We start from the raw sequence: 18,602 nt of genomic DNA on the forward strand, positions 1-18,602 counted from the left end.
ACACTGTATTATCATCAGTTAGTAATACATGCTGTAGTTACAGGAGCTACATATGAGGAGTTATAATTGTTGACAAATTGACTGATACACAATACAAATGTATGATAACAAAAATAATCAGAACTTTAAAAAGTCCTTATCTTGTAACAACATGATAGCACGTCATAAACTATTTATTTACTTACTGTGAGTGTTTAGACAGAGCTCATGAATGTTAAATTGCGGAGGGTAAAATAAATTGTTATTCCACAATAGGACTTCAAGAAAATAGCCTGAGGTAAAGGTAGACAAAATACTGACATACAAAAATGACAATACAATTTTTTTTTTTTTTTTTTTTACGATTTAAATGATTCTTGTATTATTGTTATTGGGGTTGGAACATCATTACCTTGTTAATCAAAGTACTACAGCTGTGAGATGAATGTACTATGAATGTACTGTTAGAAGTATAATAGTTCTCAATGATAGGTTGCGGAGCAAATATACAACGCCTTATAAATTGGACATACTCAAGTGAAGTATCAGTAGCTTAATATTTTACTTCAGAATACCTGAGTAAATGTGTGTGGGTGGTTTTGATCAGAAAAGGAAGCCTGATAGTGCTGATAAGGATTAAATCTCTCCAGCTGTGTATATAAAGCTGCAGCTGCTCCTGTGTAGCCTGCAGAGCCACTGCTTCAGTGCATCACAGCCATGGCCTTCTGCAAACTCCTCACTGTGCTGGTACTGATCCTCGTCACTGGAGGTGAGAAAGAGAAACACATGAGATTATTATTGTGATCTGATTCATCTGTATTCAGTTTGTGAAGCTTAACCTGTGAAGGTTGACTGCACTTTCCACATCTGTAGTTTCCTTTTAGATGAAGACAAATATGACTTGTACATACTTTCGGTAAAATGTAGGTTGCCTCTGACTGATCATTGCAATGACGGGGGGTGGGGGGGCTGTAGTAGTGGTCTCAAACACTGATGGCTCTGCATTTAGGATGTGCCAGTGTCTGTTGATTATGTCCCTCATGACAGTGACTGAATTCAGTTGTGAAGGTTATTCTTTTCAGCTGTTCAGAAATAGCTTTATTCTTAAGCAACTCAGACTTTGAGAATATTAAAGGAATTTCTTCTTAGTTGTAACAACTGTCCCTTAGTTATGTGTTATTTCAAATAGTTTTGGTGGTTGCTGTTACAATGATGGAATGATTTTTTCAGGTCTTCTACCTTAGTAGAGCCTTTATTAAGTTTCATTATTGCTTTTATTTTTTAGGTTTGGATGGAGCTGAGGTGAGGAGCTCCATCGTTGGGGGACAGGATGCTCCAAAGGACAGCTGGCCGTGGATGGTCCACCTAAACATCACATCTGACGGCATCACCAAGTGGCGCTGCGGTGGTACCATCCTCAACGATCAGTGGGTGCTGACCGCCGCACGCTGCTTTGATGAGTAAGCATGTGTTTTTGTCTTTGTTCTTCTGGTCTTTCACATGACCTTATTCATCTTCCGCAGTCTGGACATCACCACATGTTTGCATAATCACATAAAGTCTTGAAGGGAATTGATTATTGTATAAACATAATGAACATATAAAACCCATTTTCCCACATTCCCATTTCTAAGGTTTAGTTGGACAGCTTGTCTGTTAAAGTGGGACACAGATCCACAATGCTTTTATATATTTTATTTTACATTTTACATAATTCAACCTCAAAATTACAATCATCCAGTTACATTAAATTATGAAACTGACAGATGAAGTAAATAAACCTTTGATGGATAAAATATTACATGTATTATTTAGTATTATAACATGCAATGGCTGATAGCATGATATAGATGTAGACCTCTATATGGCTAATATATCGTAATTAATATATAGAAAGTGTAGTTTAAGACATATTCTAAAAATAAATAATAATTTCAAAACTTAAACTACCTCGATCTGACATTAAATAACAACCTCTAGATTAGAGCACAACATCTCATCAATCTAGTCTGTTAAAGTAATAATGTGTAAAACATGCTTAGACAAAGTACTGACTCAGGTTTGCCAACACCTTAAGGAAACATGTTACAGTGCTTAAAATTAAGATTCAATGCAATAACTGGCCAAGTTGTATTTATTCAAAACTGCAATAAATCATTTCATTAATTAATGACTATTTGTACAATGAAAATAGGCATTAATATTTTTTTTACAAATTAATGTATAAATCTATAAATCAATTGACTAAATTATAAAGTAATTCATTTCTCGAAGAGGAACTATGAAAAAAATGTACAAATGAAATATTATTCCATCCAAGAGTATTTCAAATGAAATTACAAAAACAACATAAGTCAATTAAAAAATGTAAATACATTTATTATTGCACATTTCATTGTACAATTAGTTAGTGATTAAAGAAATGCTTTGTTACCACAAGTGTTCATTGTACTAATTGTACAATGAAATGCACATTTCATACTAGTGTGTAGGTAATCTGTGTTAAGGTGTTTACAGTTAATGGAAGGTTCATCCATAAATGCAGTAAAACTAATACATGTCCTTTATGTTGTCAGAGGGCGCAAGGTAGATCTGCTTCGATCAATGGCTTGGGTCGGCGTACACAGCCTGCAGAAGGGGTATTACCGTTTCCTGGGTTTACTTTATGTCATTCCTCACCCTCAATTCAAAGCTGTGGGCAGTGGCTTTGTCAATGACATTGCTCTGGTCAAGCTGAAGAAGAAGCTGACATTCTCAAAGAGCGTTAGACCAGTGAACCTGCCCAGTGTTGACGACACCTTCGGCCCATCATCTGAGTGTTGGATCACTGGCTGGGGGAACACTGGCACTGGTGGTAAGTTGTATATGAAGTAGCCTATAGGATACTGTAAATGGACAAATGAACACGTGAGCAGGTTGTGGATTTGTAAGGTGTTGTGTTGGATTATTGCTAATTGCCTGAAGTCTTCAGAAAAAGTTTATATGCCTTGGTTTTTGTTCTGAGTTAAGATCCCCTTGAAATTCTTTTGATCCCTTTCAAGACATAAAACATTTTTTAAGTAATAAGTGATATGTTTACTGCTCTGTTTTATCCTTAAAATGTTAAATTACCATAAATTATCATATAATTGCCAGAGGATTATTTAGCATGAATAAAAAGGTGGTAATTCTAGTTTCTTGTTTGCCGTACTCAGTGTTACACTGCTGTCAACAAAACTCTTAATACTGTCTCTAACATTAAAAGCCTACCTGTAAAGTGGAATCTGCAAGAAATATCACCTGCTCTGCACTTGTGTGTGCATGTGTGTGCCCCTGCAGTTCCCCTGCGGGATCCAGAAACTCTTCAGCAGCTGAAGATTCCCATCATCCCTCAGAGTGTGTGCAAGGACCAGTATTCTGAGCTGACCTCTGACATGATGTGTGCAGGGGACATGAACGGACGGAAGGACGCATGCAAAGTACAGTATTTTAGTATTTAAGTCGGCTGAAATCTAAATTCAAAATTCTTTTATAACATAATTAATCAATTGTATGGATTAAACAATTTGCTGTTTTATGATCTCCATCTGAAGATATATTTGTGGTTTTTAGAAGCAAAAACCATCTCAGTGTAGTTTTACAGCTCCTCTCTCAGGCTTCTCTCTGGATCTCTGGTAACAACAGGTCAGCTCCTCTGTTACTTACTGCTGGCAAACTTTGCACTGGCATGATCAAGTACATGAGCACCATTAATGAAGAAAATATGTTGATATTTTGTAATGAATAGCTTAAAAAGAACTGAAAAACTGAAACAATGCCATTCTTGGCACATTATATACAACGTGGGACCTTTAAAGTTTAGGTTTTCAGAGGTAAAGTATTTCACAGGCAAACATAATATGTTTCACCCTGCTACCAGCTGTAGTTTCTTGTTACTTTATAGTTTAAAATCTAAAATATCATGTAAAAATCACATGACACGCTCATGAAATATAAAATATTTTTTTTAATTTAACTTGTTAAGTGTTGTTTGTTAATTGTGAGCAGCTTCAGCTAAGAGACATTTCCCTCTCAAACTTTTCATGTTTCACTTCAGTAACTGTGAAAAATGACAATAATATTGTTTGACAACATTGCTTTTTCCTCTTTCCTTTGCCATTAATCATCTTATGACCCCTTATATTTATCTTGTGACGCTTGGAGGTGGGCTGACCTCAGGTGGGAACCAGTGGATTAAACCCCTTAACTACATATGAAGTAGTTAAAACTAGCTCCACCCCGAGCAGCTACAGCAGTAAAATCGTACTTATACATTGACGTATCAGTATTAAAAATGTCAAGTCATGTATGATAATATTTTAGTTAATGGGGACATTTCTCTGCAAAGTACGTATTTTGATACTTAAAGTCCGTTTTGCTCATAATACTGCAGTTTACCTACTCATAGTACTTTTACTGAAGTAGGATTTTGAATGTAGAACTTCTCCATCAAATCAAGCATTTTTACACTGTTGTATCGGTTCTTTTAATTAATGATCTTCTTACACCACTGAATTGATTCACAAAAGTCTCTTAATATCCCAGTAACCTGCTCCTCCAAAACTACCATATTTATCTGCTGTGTGTACAGATTAACTCCATGAACGTTTATGTGTGTGTTTTCTGTGCTCCCCAGGGGGATTATGGCGGCCCACTGGTGTGTCGCACAGCCAGCGGTTTCACGCAGGTTGGCATCATGAGTTATGGGAGTTGCGCTCTTGCTAAACGTCCTGGCGTCTACACCCAGGTGTCCAAGTACCTGCGCTTCATCAATGACTACATCCACCACGCTGAGGAAGCCTCAGCTGAGGTGTAAGCTCCTAGAAAGCTGAAGATGTCCAGTCTACTTACCTGGAAAGCCGCCTTACTCTTCTGTGATGCTTCTCTCTTGTGTTGCACTGTCAGTCGTCCCTTATGCTGACGGACTTTTACTCTGGTCTGTTCAACTAAATTCTTTGCATTAAAGCTTTAAAGCATTGATCTTAGTGTCTCTGTATGTATTTCTGTTCACACATTAACAAAAACTGACATCCACAGCCATCAACACAGAATATGCTCCTTCCAAAACAAATGACTCCAGTGATGACAAGTAATTACATATATTTACATAATTAATGTAATGTATTTGAGGCATTTCACTTGAGTATTTACGTTTTATGAATCAACAGATCCGTGATGAAACCTGTATTGGCTTATTGGCAGGATCCAGTGTATGGATTCTACTTTTCACATAAAATAAAATAGGCTTTCTATCTTAGTGCACAGTAGACTGTGTAAGTAAACTTAGACACAGGTGGTCATGCCAGCAATTATGGAAACACACTAACTGGAAAACCTTTGTTTGACATACAACCCAGAGGAGAAACAGAAGTCCAGACCTTTACTATTTTGACAGTTACACGTTTTGCTTCATGACGTTAGAAATGAAACAATGGATACAACATTAATCTGCCATTAATCTGAATGATGAAATGTCATAGGGAGACATTCCATCATTCAGCAGGACGACAGTCCTAAACATACAGGCAAACAAGCTGCGTCCCACCTCTGAAGGCCTGGGGCCCCATCGACAGAGACTTGTGTAGGAGTCGTACTGAAACGTGGCGTGGAAGCTGGAGAGCTGTGTTCGCGCCAAACAGGCTAATTCAGATGTGTGAAACCGAGCGCACGCAGGACTCCACGCACATTTGCTTTGTGACGTGGAACTGAGTGGAACCACAGTCCCCCCCCTCTCCGCCACTAATGTCACGTGCCAATGAGTCTAAACGCCTGGGGGATGTTTTCAATTGACATAGGCAACTTCATCCTCTGATGGTGTACTAATGTGTGTGTGTGTGTGTGTGTGTGTGTGTGTGTGTGTGCCCATGATTCTGTGATTCGCTGTGTCCTGTAATGAGTCCATTGTCGCCATTGTTATGTTGCACATGCTTTCATGTCCACTTATGTAATTGCAGAGGCTGCATGTGGATGTGTTCGTGTTTACAGTGAGGTGCATGTGTCTGTGCTGCAGTGTGAGCAGCAGCTGCTTTGACATGTGTCCCACTGACCCAGGAACCAGGCTCCACCGTCAGTAGCTTCCCTGCATCAGCCTCAGTCAACTCCGCCTTCATTCACAGCTGACTGTGTGCATGACGAAATCAAGTCACCATGGTAACAGGTAAATAAAGAGCAGAGCCTCCATTTTAATCCAGTAAAACCAGAAAGGTTAATATGTGACGTTAAAGCACATTTATCTTTGTAAAAAAAAAAAAGATTAAAAAAACAAAAAAACAACAGCAGCAGTAAAAGAACCTGAGCTGGAGAAAACAGTCAATAAATTATTGCATTTCATTCAGCATCGTCTACTAGACCACCTTATTTAGCAGGATTTTATTTCCTTAATGGAAGCTAACGTGCTGGAATCTATTGTTGGTTATAGATTAATGTTTAAATATATTTTATCAGCTGATGGGAACAAAGTTCTGCTGCAGCAGAAGATGAAGATATAACGAGGAAACAGATCAGACAGAAGTTTATAGATTGGATGGTTTAGTGAGGTCCTCGGATCGGCCCCGGCGGGATCGGCCCCTCCGGGATCGGCCCCTCCGGGATCGGCCCCGGCCCTGGCGGGATCGGCCCCGGCCCTGGCGGGGCGCCGAGGAGACGATCAAACTTGACTATCGAGAGGAAGTAAAAGTCGTAACAAGGTTTCCGTGGGTGACCCTGCGGAGGGATCGTTACCGTTTCTATAATTGTAACCTCAGATTCTGACCCAGGAGCAGCCTCTTGGTTTTGGTGATATTCAGTTGAAAGAGCATCAAGGTTAAAACTGAGTGCACATTTTCACGCCAACATTTAGAAATCAACAGTATTTAAAGACTATATTTCAACATGCAGTCAATTTATTTACAGTAACTGAAAGACTGTCCGTGGCCTATATTCAAAAACTCACTTGTAAGCTGAGAGCTAAAGCTGCCTTTTAAATTAGTAAAACAGAAAATTCTACTGCAATATTTTAATTTTGTAATATTCTTATCTAGTTTAACCTCTGATAGTGCCTCGTACTTAAAGAGTTATTAGCATGTTCAGCATATAATATCATAACCTTGTCAATCAAAGTACTACAACTGTGAGATGAATGTAATGTTACAAGTATAATATTTCATGATGATATATTATGATATATAACCAGTACCTCAATATTTTATGACTATTTTAATGCAGAAGTAAATTTCCTTTGGTATGGATGGTGTGAGCAGAAAAGGAAGCCTGATAGTGCTGATAAGGATTAAATCTCTCCAGCTGTGTATATAAAGCTGCAGCTGCTCCTGTGTAGCCTGCAGAGCCACTGCTTCAGTGCATCACAGCCATGGCCTTCTGCAAACTCCTCACTGTGCTGGTACTGATCCTCGTCACTGGAGGTGAGAAAGAGAAACACATGAGATTATTATTGTGATCTGATTCATCTGTATTCAGTTTGTGAAGCTTAATCTTGGTTTAATTTACTCTTCTATTCATTTGAACGAATGCTAATGGAATCTAATTTGTTGATAGATTGATATGAACTACTTGAAATTACTGTTATGATAAATAATTTTTACGTTGGCAGTTGTTTGACTAATGGTGATGATCTGACAGCTTAGGTTGATCTCTGTATTTATAAATTGCACATCCTGCTTGTTACATGTTGTACATTTAAGGAAATACACATTTTTGGAAATACACTTATTCAGGTAACTAAAGCTCTGTCCTAAAGCTATATACTGGTGCATCCTTTGACAGGATGCACCAGTATATTTGTTTGTGGTGCTAAAGTTATATAACTCCACCAATGTTGAATACCCAAAGGTGAAGCGTCACATGGTAACTGACTTCCTAAGGTGCCCGACACATCTTTCCTTGATAATATGACCACAAGCAGGTGAAACTGTAAATCCCATACAATTTCACATTTCTACCTGAGGTTACAGGTTCTGTGATAAGCACTCTATGTTTCCATATTTGAAACTTTTTCAGAGGAAACTGAAATCCCCATTCAGTCCAACAGGTGTCATTGTGTTGAGTGACACCCAGCACATCTCTCTCTGAGGGAGGAGTTTTTGTAGATTGCCCCCCTCACTAATTTCGCCATGGCAAAATTCTGTTGCCATGGCGCCGCGGATGGCTGCCTCGGTGTTTTGGTGCGCATTTTTTTGCCTTATTTTCTTTATAAATCCAGTTTTCTGCTTTGGTTTCCGGAGCTCTTTCACCAGAGAAGAGCTCATTAATATCAGAGAAACAACTCCAGTGGATTTTTTTCCTACTTTTCTCGACTCATCTGTGGGATTATTGGACATTTTGGTCAGAGGTCACTGACCGTTGCTCTCGCAGTGAAACGCCGGAGGAGAGGAAAACGTGCCGGTGCGCTTGCGCGTCTCCGCCGGCGCGCACTCCGCACACCTCTCCCAGGTATCTTTCTCTCCAAGGTGCGTTCACTGCCCAACAAACTGGATGAACTTCAGCTACTGGTGCAGAAGAACAGAGACTTTTCCTCATCTGCCGTCCTGTGCTTCACGGAGACGTGGCTGTGTGGATCGATTCCGGACTCTGCGCTGGAGCTGGCCGGCTTCCAGCTCTTCAGAGCGGATCGCGACACAGAGCTGTCCGGCAAAACGAAAGGTGGAGGAATCTGCTTTTATGCAAACAGTGGCTGGTGCAAAGACGTGACAGTGATCCTGCAGCACTGTTCTCCTGACCTGGAGACTTTCATCATAAACTGCAGGCCCTTCTACTCCCCCCGTGAGTTCACCTCAATCATCCTGGTCGGTGTTTACATCCCACCACAGGCCACCGTGCAGGAGGCACAGCGGGCGCTCGCAGACCAGATACTGTGTGTGGAGCAGACCTACCCGGACTCCGTAGTTATTGTCCTTGGTGACTTTAACAAAGGGAACCTCAGTCATGAACTGCCCAAATACAGACAGTTTGTTAATTGCCCGACCAGAGAGGGGAACACTCTGGACCACTGTTACACCACAATCAGTGGTGCTTATCCCGCCGTCCCCCAGGCTGCACTGGGCCACTCTGACCATGTCATGGTCCACCTGATTCCCACATACAGGCAGAAACTAAAACTGTGTAAACCTGTTGCGAGGACATCAAAGCAGTGGAGCAGTGAAGCCATAGAGGATCTGCGGGCATGTTTGGACTGCACTGACTGGGAGGTGTTCAGGACTGCTTCCAACAGTCTGGATGAGTTCACAGAGGCTGTGACGTCATACATCAGCTTCTGTGAGGACTGCTGTATCCCATCATTCACCAGGGTGAGTTATAACAATGACAAACCCTGGTTCACAGCTAAGCTCAGTCAGCTCAGGAGGCAAAAGGAGGAAGCTTTCAGGAGTGGGGACAGGGACAGGTTTAAAGAGTCCAAGTACAGGTTTAGCAAGGCGGTGAGAGAAGCTAAACGACTGTACTCTGAGAAACTTCAGCTCCAGTTCTCAGCCAATGACTCTGCTTCTGTCTGGAAAGGGCTCAGACAGATCACTAACTACAAACCTAAACCCCCCCACTCCATTAATGACTTCCGCCTGGCCAACGATCTGAATGAGTTCTACTGCCGCTTTGAAAGACAATGGGACAAGCCTGACACTAACCTCCACATCAGAGCCACATCAGAACCCCCCTCCTCCCCTACCAAAGGAACGTCTCTCTCTATCCTGGAGAGAGATGTCAACAGGCTTTTTAAGAAGCAGAACCCCCGCAAAGCAGCCGGTCCTGACTCTGTCTCTCCATCATCCCTGAAGCACTGTGCTGATCAGCTGTCTCCGGTGTTCACAGACATCTTCAACACCTCACTGGAGATCTGCCACGTGCCAGCCTGCTTCAAATCCTCCACCATCATCCCTGTCCCCAAAAAACCAAGGCCCACAGGACTAAATGACTATAGACCCATTGCCCTGACCTCTGTGGTCATGAAATCATTTGAGCGTCTTGTCCTGTCCCACCTCAAATCCATCACTGACCCACTCCTGGACCCCCTGCAGTTCGCCTACAGAGCCAACAGGTCTGTAGACGACGCCGTCAATATGGCTCTCCACTTCATCCTCCAGCACCTGGACTCCTCAGGGACCTATGCCAGGATCCTGTTTGTGGACTTCAGCTCTGCCTTCAACACCATCATCCCGGCTCTGCTGCAGGACAAGCTCTCCCAGCTGAGCGTGCCTGACTCCACCTGCAGGTGGATCACCGACTTCCTGTCTGACAGGAGGCAGCACGTGAAGCTAGGAAAGCACGTGTCTGACTCCCAGACCATCAGCACTGGATCCCCACAAGGCTGCGTTCTTTCTCCTCTGCTCTTCTCCCTGTACACTAACACCTGCACCTCCAGCCATCAGTCTGTCAAGCTCCTGAAGTTTGCAGACGACACCACTCTCATTGGACTCATCTCTGATGGCGATGAGTCTGCCTACAGGTGGGAGACTGAGCGTCTGGTGACCTGGTGCAGGCAGAACAACCTAGAGCTAAACGCTCTGAAGACAGTGGAAATGATAGTGGACTTCAGGAAGAGCCCAGCCCCACCCACCCCCATCTCCCTGTGTGACTCCCCCGTGGCTACCGTGGAGCATTTTCGCTTCTTGGGAACCACCATCACACAGGATCTCAAATGGGAGCTAAACATCAGCTCCCTCATCAAAAAAGCTCAGCAGAGGATGTATTTCCTGAGGCAATTGAAGAAGTTCAACCTGCCAAGGACTATGATGGTGAACTTCTACACCTCCATCATTGAGTCCATCCTCACCTCCTCCATCACCATCTGGTACGCTGCTGCCACGGAGAGGGACAATAACAGACTGCAGCGTATCATCCACTCTGCTGAGAAGGTGATTGGCTGCAATCTTCCGTCCCTCCAGGACCTGTACGCCTCAAGGACTCTGAGGCGTGCAGGGAAGATTGTAGCTGACTCCTCCCACCCTGGACACAAACTCTTTGAGTCACTCCCCTCTGGCAGGAGGCTGCGGTCCTTCAGGACCAAAACCTCTCGCCACAAAAATAGCTTCTTCCCATCTGCTATTAGCCTCATCAACAAGGCTAGAGAGCCCCACTGTTGCTGATCAATTGCACCAATCACCAGAAAAAATTCCTTGTATGTGAAAGCATACTTGGCAATAAAACTGATTCTGATTCTGATTCTGATTCTGATTCTGGCTGGAGGAGTTTGGTGCAGAGTGGCTGGAGAACCATGATTCCATGATGATTCCATGATGCCTCTGACTGACAGTTTGAACGCTCTCTTTGTTTATCTAACAGGTCCTTGTCCACAGGGGCGTGTGAGCATGTAGATGGCTGATGTTGTGTTGCAGTTTATGATTTGTTTGATAAGAAACTTGTGGATGGGTGAAAGAAGCAGTATTGTTGTAATGACTGCACTTTCTGCATCTGAAGTTTCCTTTCAGATGAAACCAAGTATGACTAGGTTTGGTAGGTTAAAAAGTAGACCGATGTCACTGTTTTGTAGTGGTCTCAAACACTGATTCTGGTTCTGCGTTTAGGATGTGCCAGTGTCTGTTGATTATGTCCCAATATGTCTGATGACAATGAATGAATTAAATTTTTCAGATATGGCTTTAACCTTAAGCAACTATGGTGATATTAAAGAATTGTTGTAGACATTGTCTTTACGGTTGGGTGGTGATTTCTTTCATATGGGTTGTTAATTTCTTCTTGGTTGTAAGAGCTGCCCCTTAGATATGTGTGTCCTTGGTGGTTGCTGTTCTAATAGGGGAAGGTATTGGGTTCCATGGGCTTTTTGTAACTTGGGGTTTGAATGCTTCCATATTAATGTGTAGAGATGGAGATGGTGAGGTAAAAAAAAAAAAGATACTGTATATAAATGCAATGACTTCCATTTCCCTCCATGCTCTGATGGAGGCCACTGGACTGAAACGTTAGCATGTTTGTTGACATGGCAGGAATAAAGTGGTGAAATTGAGATTAGTCTGAGGCTCTGTGTGTGTGCTACCTTTTTACCTGGGTATTCAATGGTGAACCTTTGAACAGAGCCAAGCTAACAGTTTCCCTTTGTTTCCTGTCTTTCTGCTAAGCTAAGCTAACTGGCTGTTCGCTGTACTGTAGGCACATATTTAACATAAAGGCACGAGAGTGGTATCAATTTTCTCTCTAACTCTCGAGAAGAGAGCAAATAAGAGCATTTAATGTGAAACTCACTTTCATTAATACTTTTTTAGTTTTGAATGGAGCTGAGGTGAGGAGCTCCATTGTTTGGGGAGAGGATGCTTTAAAGGACAGCTGGCCGTGGATGGTCCACCTAAACATCACATCTGGCAGCATCACCAGGTGGCGCTGCGGTGGTACCATCCTCAACGATCAGTGGGTGCTGACTGCCGCACGCTGCTTTGATGAGTAAGCATGTGTTTTTTTTCTTTGTTTTTTCACATGTCCATAGTCTGGTTTACACCACATTATTAAAGGCGGGTGTATCAAGACCACTATACTATACCAATATATACATTGAAAAATGCATTCATGAATTCAAAAACAAATAATGGAATTTAAAAAATCAATTTGAAAATGCAGTTTAAAAAAGGTAATAACTGGATTAACAAATTGAATGAAGAATACAGATTTTAATTTGGCATTTAAAAAGGGCAATTTCCTTGCCACTTTGCATTTCCGAATTTTGTTGTCTTCTGGGCAAACAGTAAACATTGTTGCACAGGGCCCAAAGGTTATTGATCGATTAATATTTCATTTGTAAATTATTTTGATAATTCCTATTTTTAATGCTTATTAAAATATCAAATAATGAATTATTTTAATTTTGTAAATTGATTTAAAGATTAATAAATAGAGGCTACGGGTTACCAAAACACAAAACACATAGTCATTTGGACTATTGCTATTACAAAAATAATGATTATAACCTGATCAAAGGCCTTCTGTTTTCAAGTTCCAGTTAATTTCCTGCTCCAGTTTTCCTGAACACATGCAAACTTTTCTCTCTTTGAAATGTAAAGCACAATCATGATGTCACACAAGCAAACATGAGTGTTAATAATAGGTAGTATTGTGGCAAACTTTGATATTAAAAAATCTGTATTAGTCAAAATTACAAGATAAAGCAATACTTATATGTCCTATTTTGACTGATGTCCCACATCTGCAGAACCTACATTCATATCAGAGTAAGTGTGTAGTGTATGTGTGTTAAGGTGTTTACAGTTAATGGAAGGTTCATCCATAAATGCAGTAAAACTAATACATGTCCTTTGTGTTGTCAGAGGGCGCAAGGCAGATCTGCATCAATCAATGGCTTGGGTCGGCGTACACAGCCTGCAGAAGGGGTATTACCGTTTCCTGGGTTTACTTTATGTCATTCCTCACCCTCAATTCAAAGCTGTGGGCAGTGGCTTTGTCAATGACATTGCTCTGGTCAAGCTGAAGAAGAAGCTGACATTCTCAAAGAGCGTTAGACCAGTGAACCTGCCCAGTGTTGACGACACCTTCAGCCCATCATCTGAGTGTTGGATCACTGGCTGGGGGAACACTGGCACTGGTGGTAAGTTGTATATGAAGTAGCCTATAGGATACTGTAAATGGACAAATGAACACGTGAGCAGGTTGTGGATTTATAGGGTGTTGTGTTGGACTAGTTTAGTTTCGGTTTAGTCTAAGTTTATATGCCTTCGTTTCTGAGTTAAGATCCCCTTCAAATTGTTCTGATCCCTTCCATCATTTTTTAATAAATAATTGATATATTTACTGGTCTGTTTTATCCTTAAAATGTTAAATTACTATAAATTGTCATATAATTGCCAGAGGATTGTTTGGCATGAATAAAAAGGGAGTAACTGTAGTTTCTTGTTTTCTGTACTCATTGTTGCACAACTGTCAACAACACTTGACTCTTAACTGCCTCTAACATTGAAAGCCTACCTATAAAGGGAAATCTGCAAGAAATATCACCTGCTGTGCACTTGTGTGTGTCCCTGCAGTTCCCCTGCGGGATCCAGAAACTCTTCAGCAGCTGAAGATTCCCATTGTCCCCCAGAGTGTGTGCAAGACCCGGTATCCCGAGCTGACCTCTGACATGCTGTGTGCAGGGGACATGGCCAGACAGAGGGACACCTGCACAGTATAGTATTTTAGTATTTAAGTCAAATTCTTTCACAACATAATGAATCAATTGTATGGATGAAACAATCAGATATCCGTAAGAAGATGTATCTGTGGTTTGAAGTACCAAAAACTAGGGCCGCTTTTTGCTGCTGATACCAATACCAATCGTCTGTTAGTGAGACTGGCCAATCCATAGCTGATATTATTTTTTGTGCTTTGTTATAGCATCTGGTTTAGCAGTTGGGACCTCCAACAGGCTTCAGTTCAACTGATAAAAGTACCACAAAAGCAGTACAAAAAACTCCCAAGGAGGAAATCCTTAACCCTCTGGAACTCTCTTCTGATTGGCTGACTTTTTTCTGAGTGATTGAATAAAAATACAGCAGATTTCAGGTAAAGACTCAAAGAAACCAAATCCTGCAAGGCTGGACGTTGGCTCAAGGTGGGCTGTGCTGGGGGAATAGCTGAGGGTGGTGGAGGGCTCATTTTAAGACACACTTTTTGAACACAGGCTTTGTGCATTTAATCTGCTGATTGTTCACTTTGATACTTTCATAGTATAAACCTAAACCATCTTTATTATAAAAAAAGACAAAGGACATCTTTGAGACCTTTAAAGTATATGTTTTAGAAGGTAAAGTATTTCATAGGCAAATACCACTTTTCATCCTGCCTCCAGATGTAGTTTCTTGTTACTTTAAATTTTAATATTTTATGTAAAAAACACATGATGAGCTTCTAAAATATAATACATTTCTAAAAATGTAATCAGTGGCTCCAAAGCTTTTTGGGTTGCTGTCCATTAGTTGATGCCCCTTGTGACATGTTAAGTGCTGTTCATGAGCTTTTAGCAGCTTCACCAAAGAGACGTTTCCCTCTCAAACCGCTCATGTTTCATGTCAGTAACTGTGAACAATGACAACAAATTTGTGTATCAGAACTTTGTTTTTTGTTTTTTTTTCCCTGTCCTTTGCCATTAATCATCTCCTGACCACTTAGATGTATCATTCGACCCTTGGAGGTGGGCTAACTCCTGAGGTGGGAACCATTGGACCACACCTCTTAACTACATTTGAAGTAGTTAAAACTAGCTCCACCACAAGCAGCTACAACAGTAAAATAGTATTTATATATTGATGCATCAGTGTTAAAAATGTCACATCATGAATCATAATATTTTAGTTACTAGGGACTTTTTTCTGCAAATGATGTGCTTTTATTTTTGATAGTTTACATGCATTTTGTACTCACTCAGACTCTGTGTCAGAACAAGTGTGATCAGAGGACATTAGGGTAACTGCAGTGAGGCATGAGCTGTCGTTTGAATACTCAAATCTCTGATGTAGATGCTTGATAACCAACCCAGCTCTACTTCAAACATGCTGCAAAGTCTCTCTTTCACACGCACTCTCCATCTCTCTCTCACACACTCATGCTGCATTGTGCACATCATTGGAACATCATTTGAAATCATTGACTGTTTATAAAAATGGACATAGACCTCGGGGCTGAAAAGCGAAGCCAATGCTGAAGAGCCTTAAACCTGCATTCTATCTAATGACCATCAGGGGGCGACTCCACTGGTTGTAAAAAGAAGTCAGATTGCCAATGGGAAAATGATCCTATTCTCACTTGATTTATTACCGCAGTAAACGTTTTCCTAATGAGTTTATGGTCTCAGTCTCTTCAATACAACACTACATGATGTTCTTTTTTTAAACGATAGTCCATTTAGAGGAAAATAGACAATGAAGCAGTGTATGCATTAGGGCGGGACTACTGTGTGATTGACAGACATGGCGACCTGCCTGACAATAAGGATGTTCAGAGAACAGAGCAGGTCAGATCCACTCCTCACGCCTCCTCTCATCCAAATATGGTTTCTTCTTGTTTCAAAAACCCACAGTGGCGACGGTCAAATTACAAACTCGATGGGTAACGTCGCGGTTAGTTGCCACTTGTCTGAAATAGACTACATATTCTATCAATTCAGATAGACCCAAAAATCATTAAACATTTTGCATAATAATCATGAAAACTGGGGCTGGCCTGGCATCATAAGGTTCATCTGACTCACCATTAGAGCAGTTGCAGGTGATGAATGTTGGTGCTGAACCTCCTAAGATCAGTGTCCTACTGCTCAGTTGTGCGTTTTTGGGGTTAAGTCCGTCTCAAACGTGAGATGAATAAACTGGGCCTGCCTTTATAGAGCATTGTGCATCTGAGTCGAGAATGAATTCTTGCACATTTCTGTGGAGGCACCAAATGTTAAGGCATGTTGAAGAGCAGTCAGTACACTGGGCATTGCGATCAGATGTATGTGGCCCAATCCCTTTCACTTGGCTGTGATTGTTTTTGTGAGATGTAAACCTGTTGGCTTCACATGCTCGCTGAATCTGTGATCCATCTCTCCTCACTTAGCAGGGCACCTCACAGCAAGAAGGTTCTGGGTTGGCCTGGGGCCTTTCTTTGTAGACTTCCCATGTTCTCCCCGTGATTTCATGGGTTCCTTCCGGCCATTTCAATAGAAATTGTATTTGAAATTTCAGCTACACAGGAGGTTGAGAAATACAGCGCCAAGATTTATCATTTTAGCTGTTTTTGTTTCATTAAATCTGGAAAAAAGATCTGACTTATGGTTACTTTCTAAGCTAATCAAACAAGAAGAGATGCTGGATCTGACTCTGTGTATGTATATAGCTGTGACAGTGTACAGCAAGAGATAAGCTCCTTTGAAGATTCCTGTTTATGAAGTCCCCGCTCTCTCTCCACAGTGTTTTTCCAGTTACGAAAGCCCACACTCACAAAGACTGGCGCTAAACAGCCGATAGCAAACACTAAATGCTGCATTCTAGCCAATTTCGGTTGTGATACCAAGAAGAAACAAATAAACGTTTAGTCATAGTACTTTTCCTAAAGTAGGATTTTTAATGTAGAACTTTTACATCTAATCAAGCATCTTTACATTGTTGTGTTGGTTCTTTTAATTAATGATCTTCTTCCACCACTGATTTGATTCACAAAAGTCTCTTAATATCCCAGTAACCAGTTCTTCCAAAAATACCATATTTATGGTAGGAACAATGCAAAGGAATAATGCAAGCTGTACTAAAACCAAGATTGTGTATGTGTGTATGTGTGTGTTTTTTGGGCTCCCCAGGGGGATTATGGCGGCCCACTGGTGTGTCGCACAGCCAGTGGTTTCGTACAGGTTGGCATCATGAGTTATGGGAGTCCTAACGCTTGTGCTCTCTCAGGCCACCCTGGCGTCTTCACCCAGGTGTCCAAGTATCTGCACTTCATCAGTGATTACATCCACCACGCTAGATGACTACAATCAACACGCAACATCCTAAATTTTCTATTCGGTATCAATAAAGTGTCTATCTACCTATCTATCTATCTATCTATCTATCTATCTATCTATCTATCTATCTATCTATCTAGGGCAGGAATGATTTCGCCCATTTAAAGCCTCACTCTTTTGTTGTTTGTCTTTTATGCTGATTGACTCATACTTTGGTTTGTTCAACTAAATTCTTTGCATTAAAGCTTTAAAGCATTGATCTTAGTGTCTCTGAATATGTTGCAGAATTTCTGTTCACCTGCTTCAAGCATATTAGCAAAACAACCATTAACACAGAATATCCACCCAACTCCTAAAACTGGCTCCAGTGATGACAAGTAATTATTGTACTATTATTGTGAAACCTGGAGTCCATTCTCTGTGAAAGCTTTGTGCACCAGCTGTAGCCTGCTGAATCCAGGTTCCCATCGACCTGACTTTCATAGCAGAACTTTTGATTCTAAAAAAATCAGAAGTCGTGCAGCTCCTACCTTCCCTGCAGCAGGAACCGCAGCATCAGGACTTCTTATGACAAATGATATTTCACTTTCATATATATATATATATATATATATATATATATATATATATATATATATATATATATATATATATATATATATATATATATATGAACACAGAGACCATCTACCTGAAGGGGGCTCTTTTTCCTCAGGAAGCTCAGGTCCTTTGACGTCTGCAGTGAAGAGCTACATATTTTATCAGCCAGCGGTGGACAGTATCCTTTTATATGCTGCGGTCTGCTGGGGCAGCAGCAGGTCAGACAAGAACACAAGACAACTGGACAAGCTGGTTAAAAAGGCTGAGTCTGGGACTGGACTCCTGACACAGATGGATCATGACATGGACTTAAGTCTTAACTGAATACATTAGTGAGCTACTGGACAATCTGAATTTCCCCAAGGGATTAAGAAAGTATTATATCTATCTATCTATCTATCTATCTATATCAAGAGTGATGTTGATATATAACTACAAGGGGATATATTATATTATTATCATATGCCCTCTGGATATATGAAGAATTAAGATTATAACATTTATGAAATACCCATAGTGAAATTTGTATATGTACATATTAAAAATATCTATATGATGAATTTTCACATGGTATAAAAATGTGAGCAGATAGTTAACGATA

General features: G+C 40.9%; 2 protein-coding genes across 2 annotated transcripts; both read left to right on the top strand.

Annotated features, from left to right (window-relative positions):
• Window positions 1-644: 644 nt before the first annotated feature.
• Window positions 645-4,977, top strand: LOC139618680 (tryptase-2-like). The gene is made up of 5 exons (XM_071474827.1): window positions 645-748; window positions 1,265-1,439; window positions 2,556-2,833; window positions 3,298-3,437; window positions 4,634-4,977. The coding sequence occupies exons 1-5, from the start codon at window positions 697-699 to the stop codon at window positions 4,811-4,813; spliced, it is 825 nt and encodes a 274-aa protein (XP_071330928.1). The 5' UTR covers window positions 645-696; the 3' UTR covers window positions 4,814-4,977.
• Window positions 4,978-7,216: 2,239 nt separating this feature from the next.
• Window positions 7,217-14,241, top strand: LOC139618683 (tryptase-2-like). The gene is made up of 4 exons (XM_071474829.1): window positions 7,217-7,397; window positions 12,204-12,378; window positions 13,257-13,534; window positions 13,971-14,241. The coding sequence occupies exons 1-4, from the start codon at window positions 7,346-7,348 to the stop codon at window positions 14,114-14,116; spliced, it is 651 nt and encodes a 216-aa protein (XP_071330930.1). The 5' UTR covers window positions 7,217-7,345; the 3' UTR covers window positions 14,117-14,241.
• Window positions 14,242-18,602: the final 4,361 nt, after the last annotated feature.

The sequence above is a fragment of the Trachinotus anak genome, unplaced genomic scaffold (assembly GCF_046630095.1).
Source record: "Trachinotus anak isolate AG129_WGS33_773 ecotype Australia unplaced genomic scaffold, CSIRO_AGI_Tana_v1 ptg000003l, whole genome shotgun sequence".
In the NCBI taxonomy this organism is placed as follows: Eukaryota; Metazoa; Chordata; class Actinopteri; order Carangiformes; family Carangidae; genus Trachinotus; species Trachinotus anak.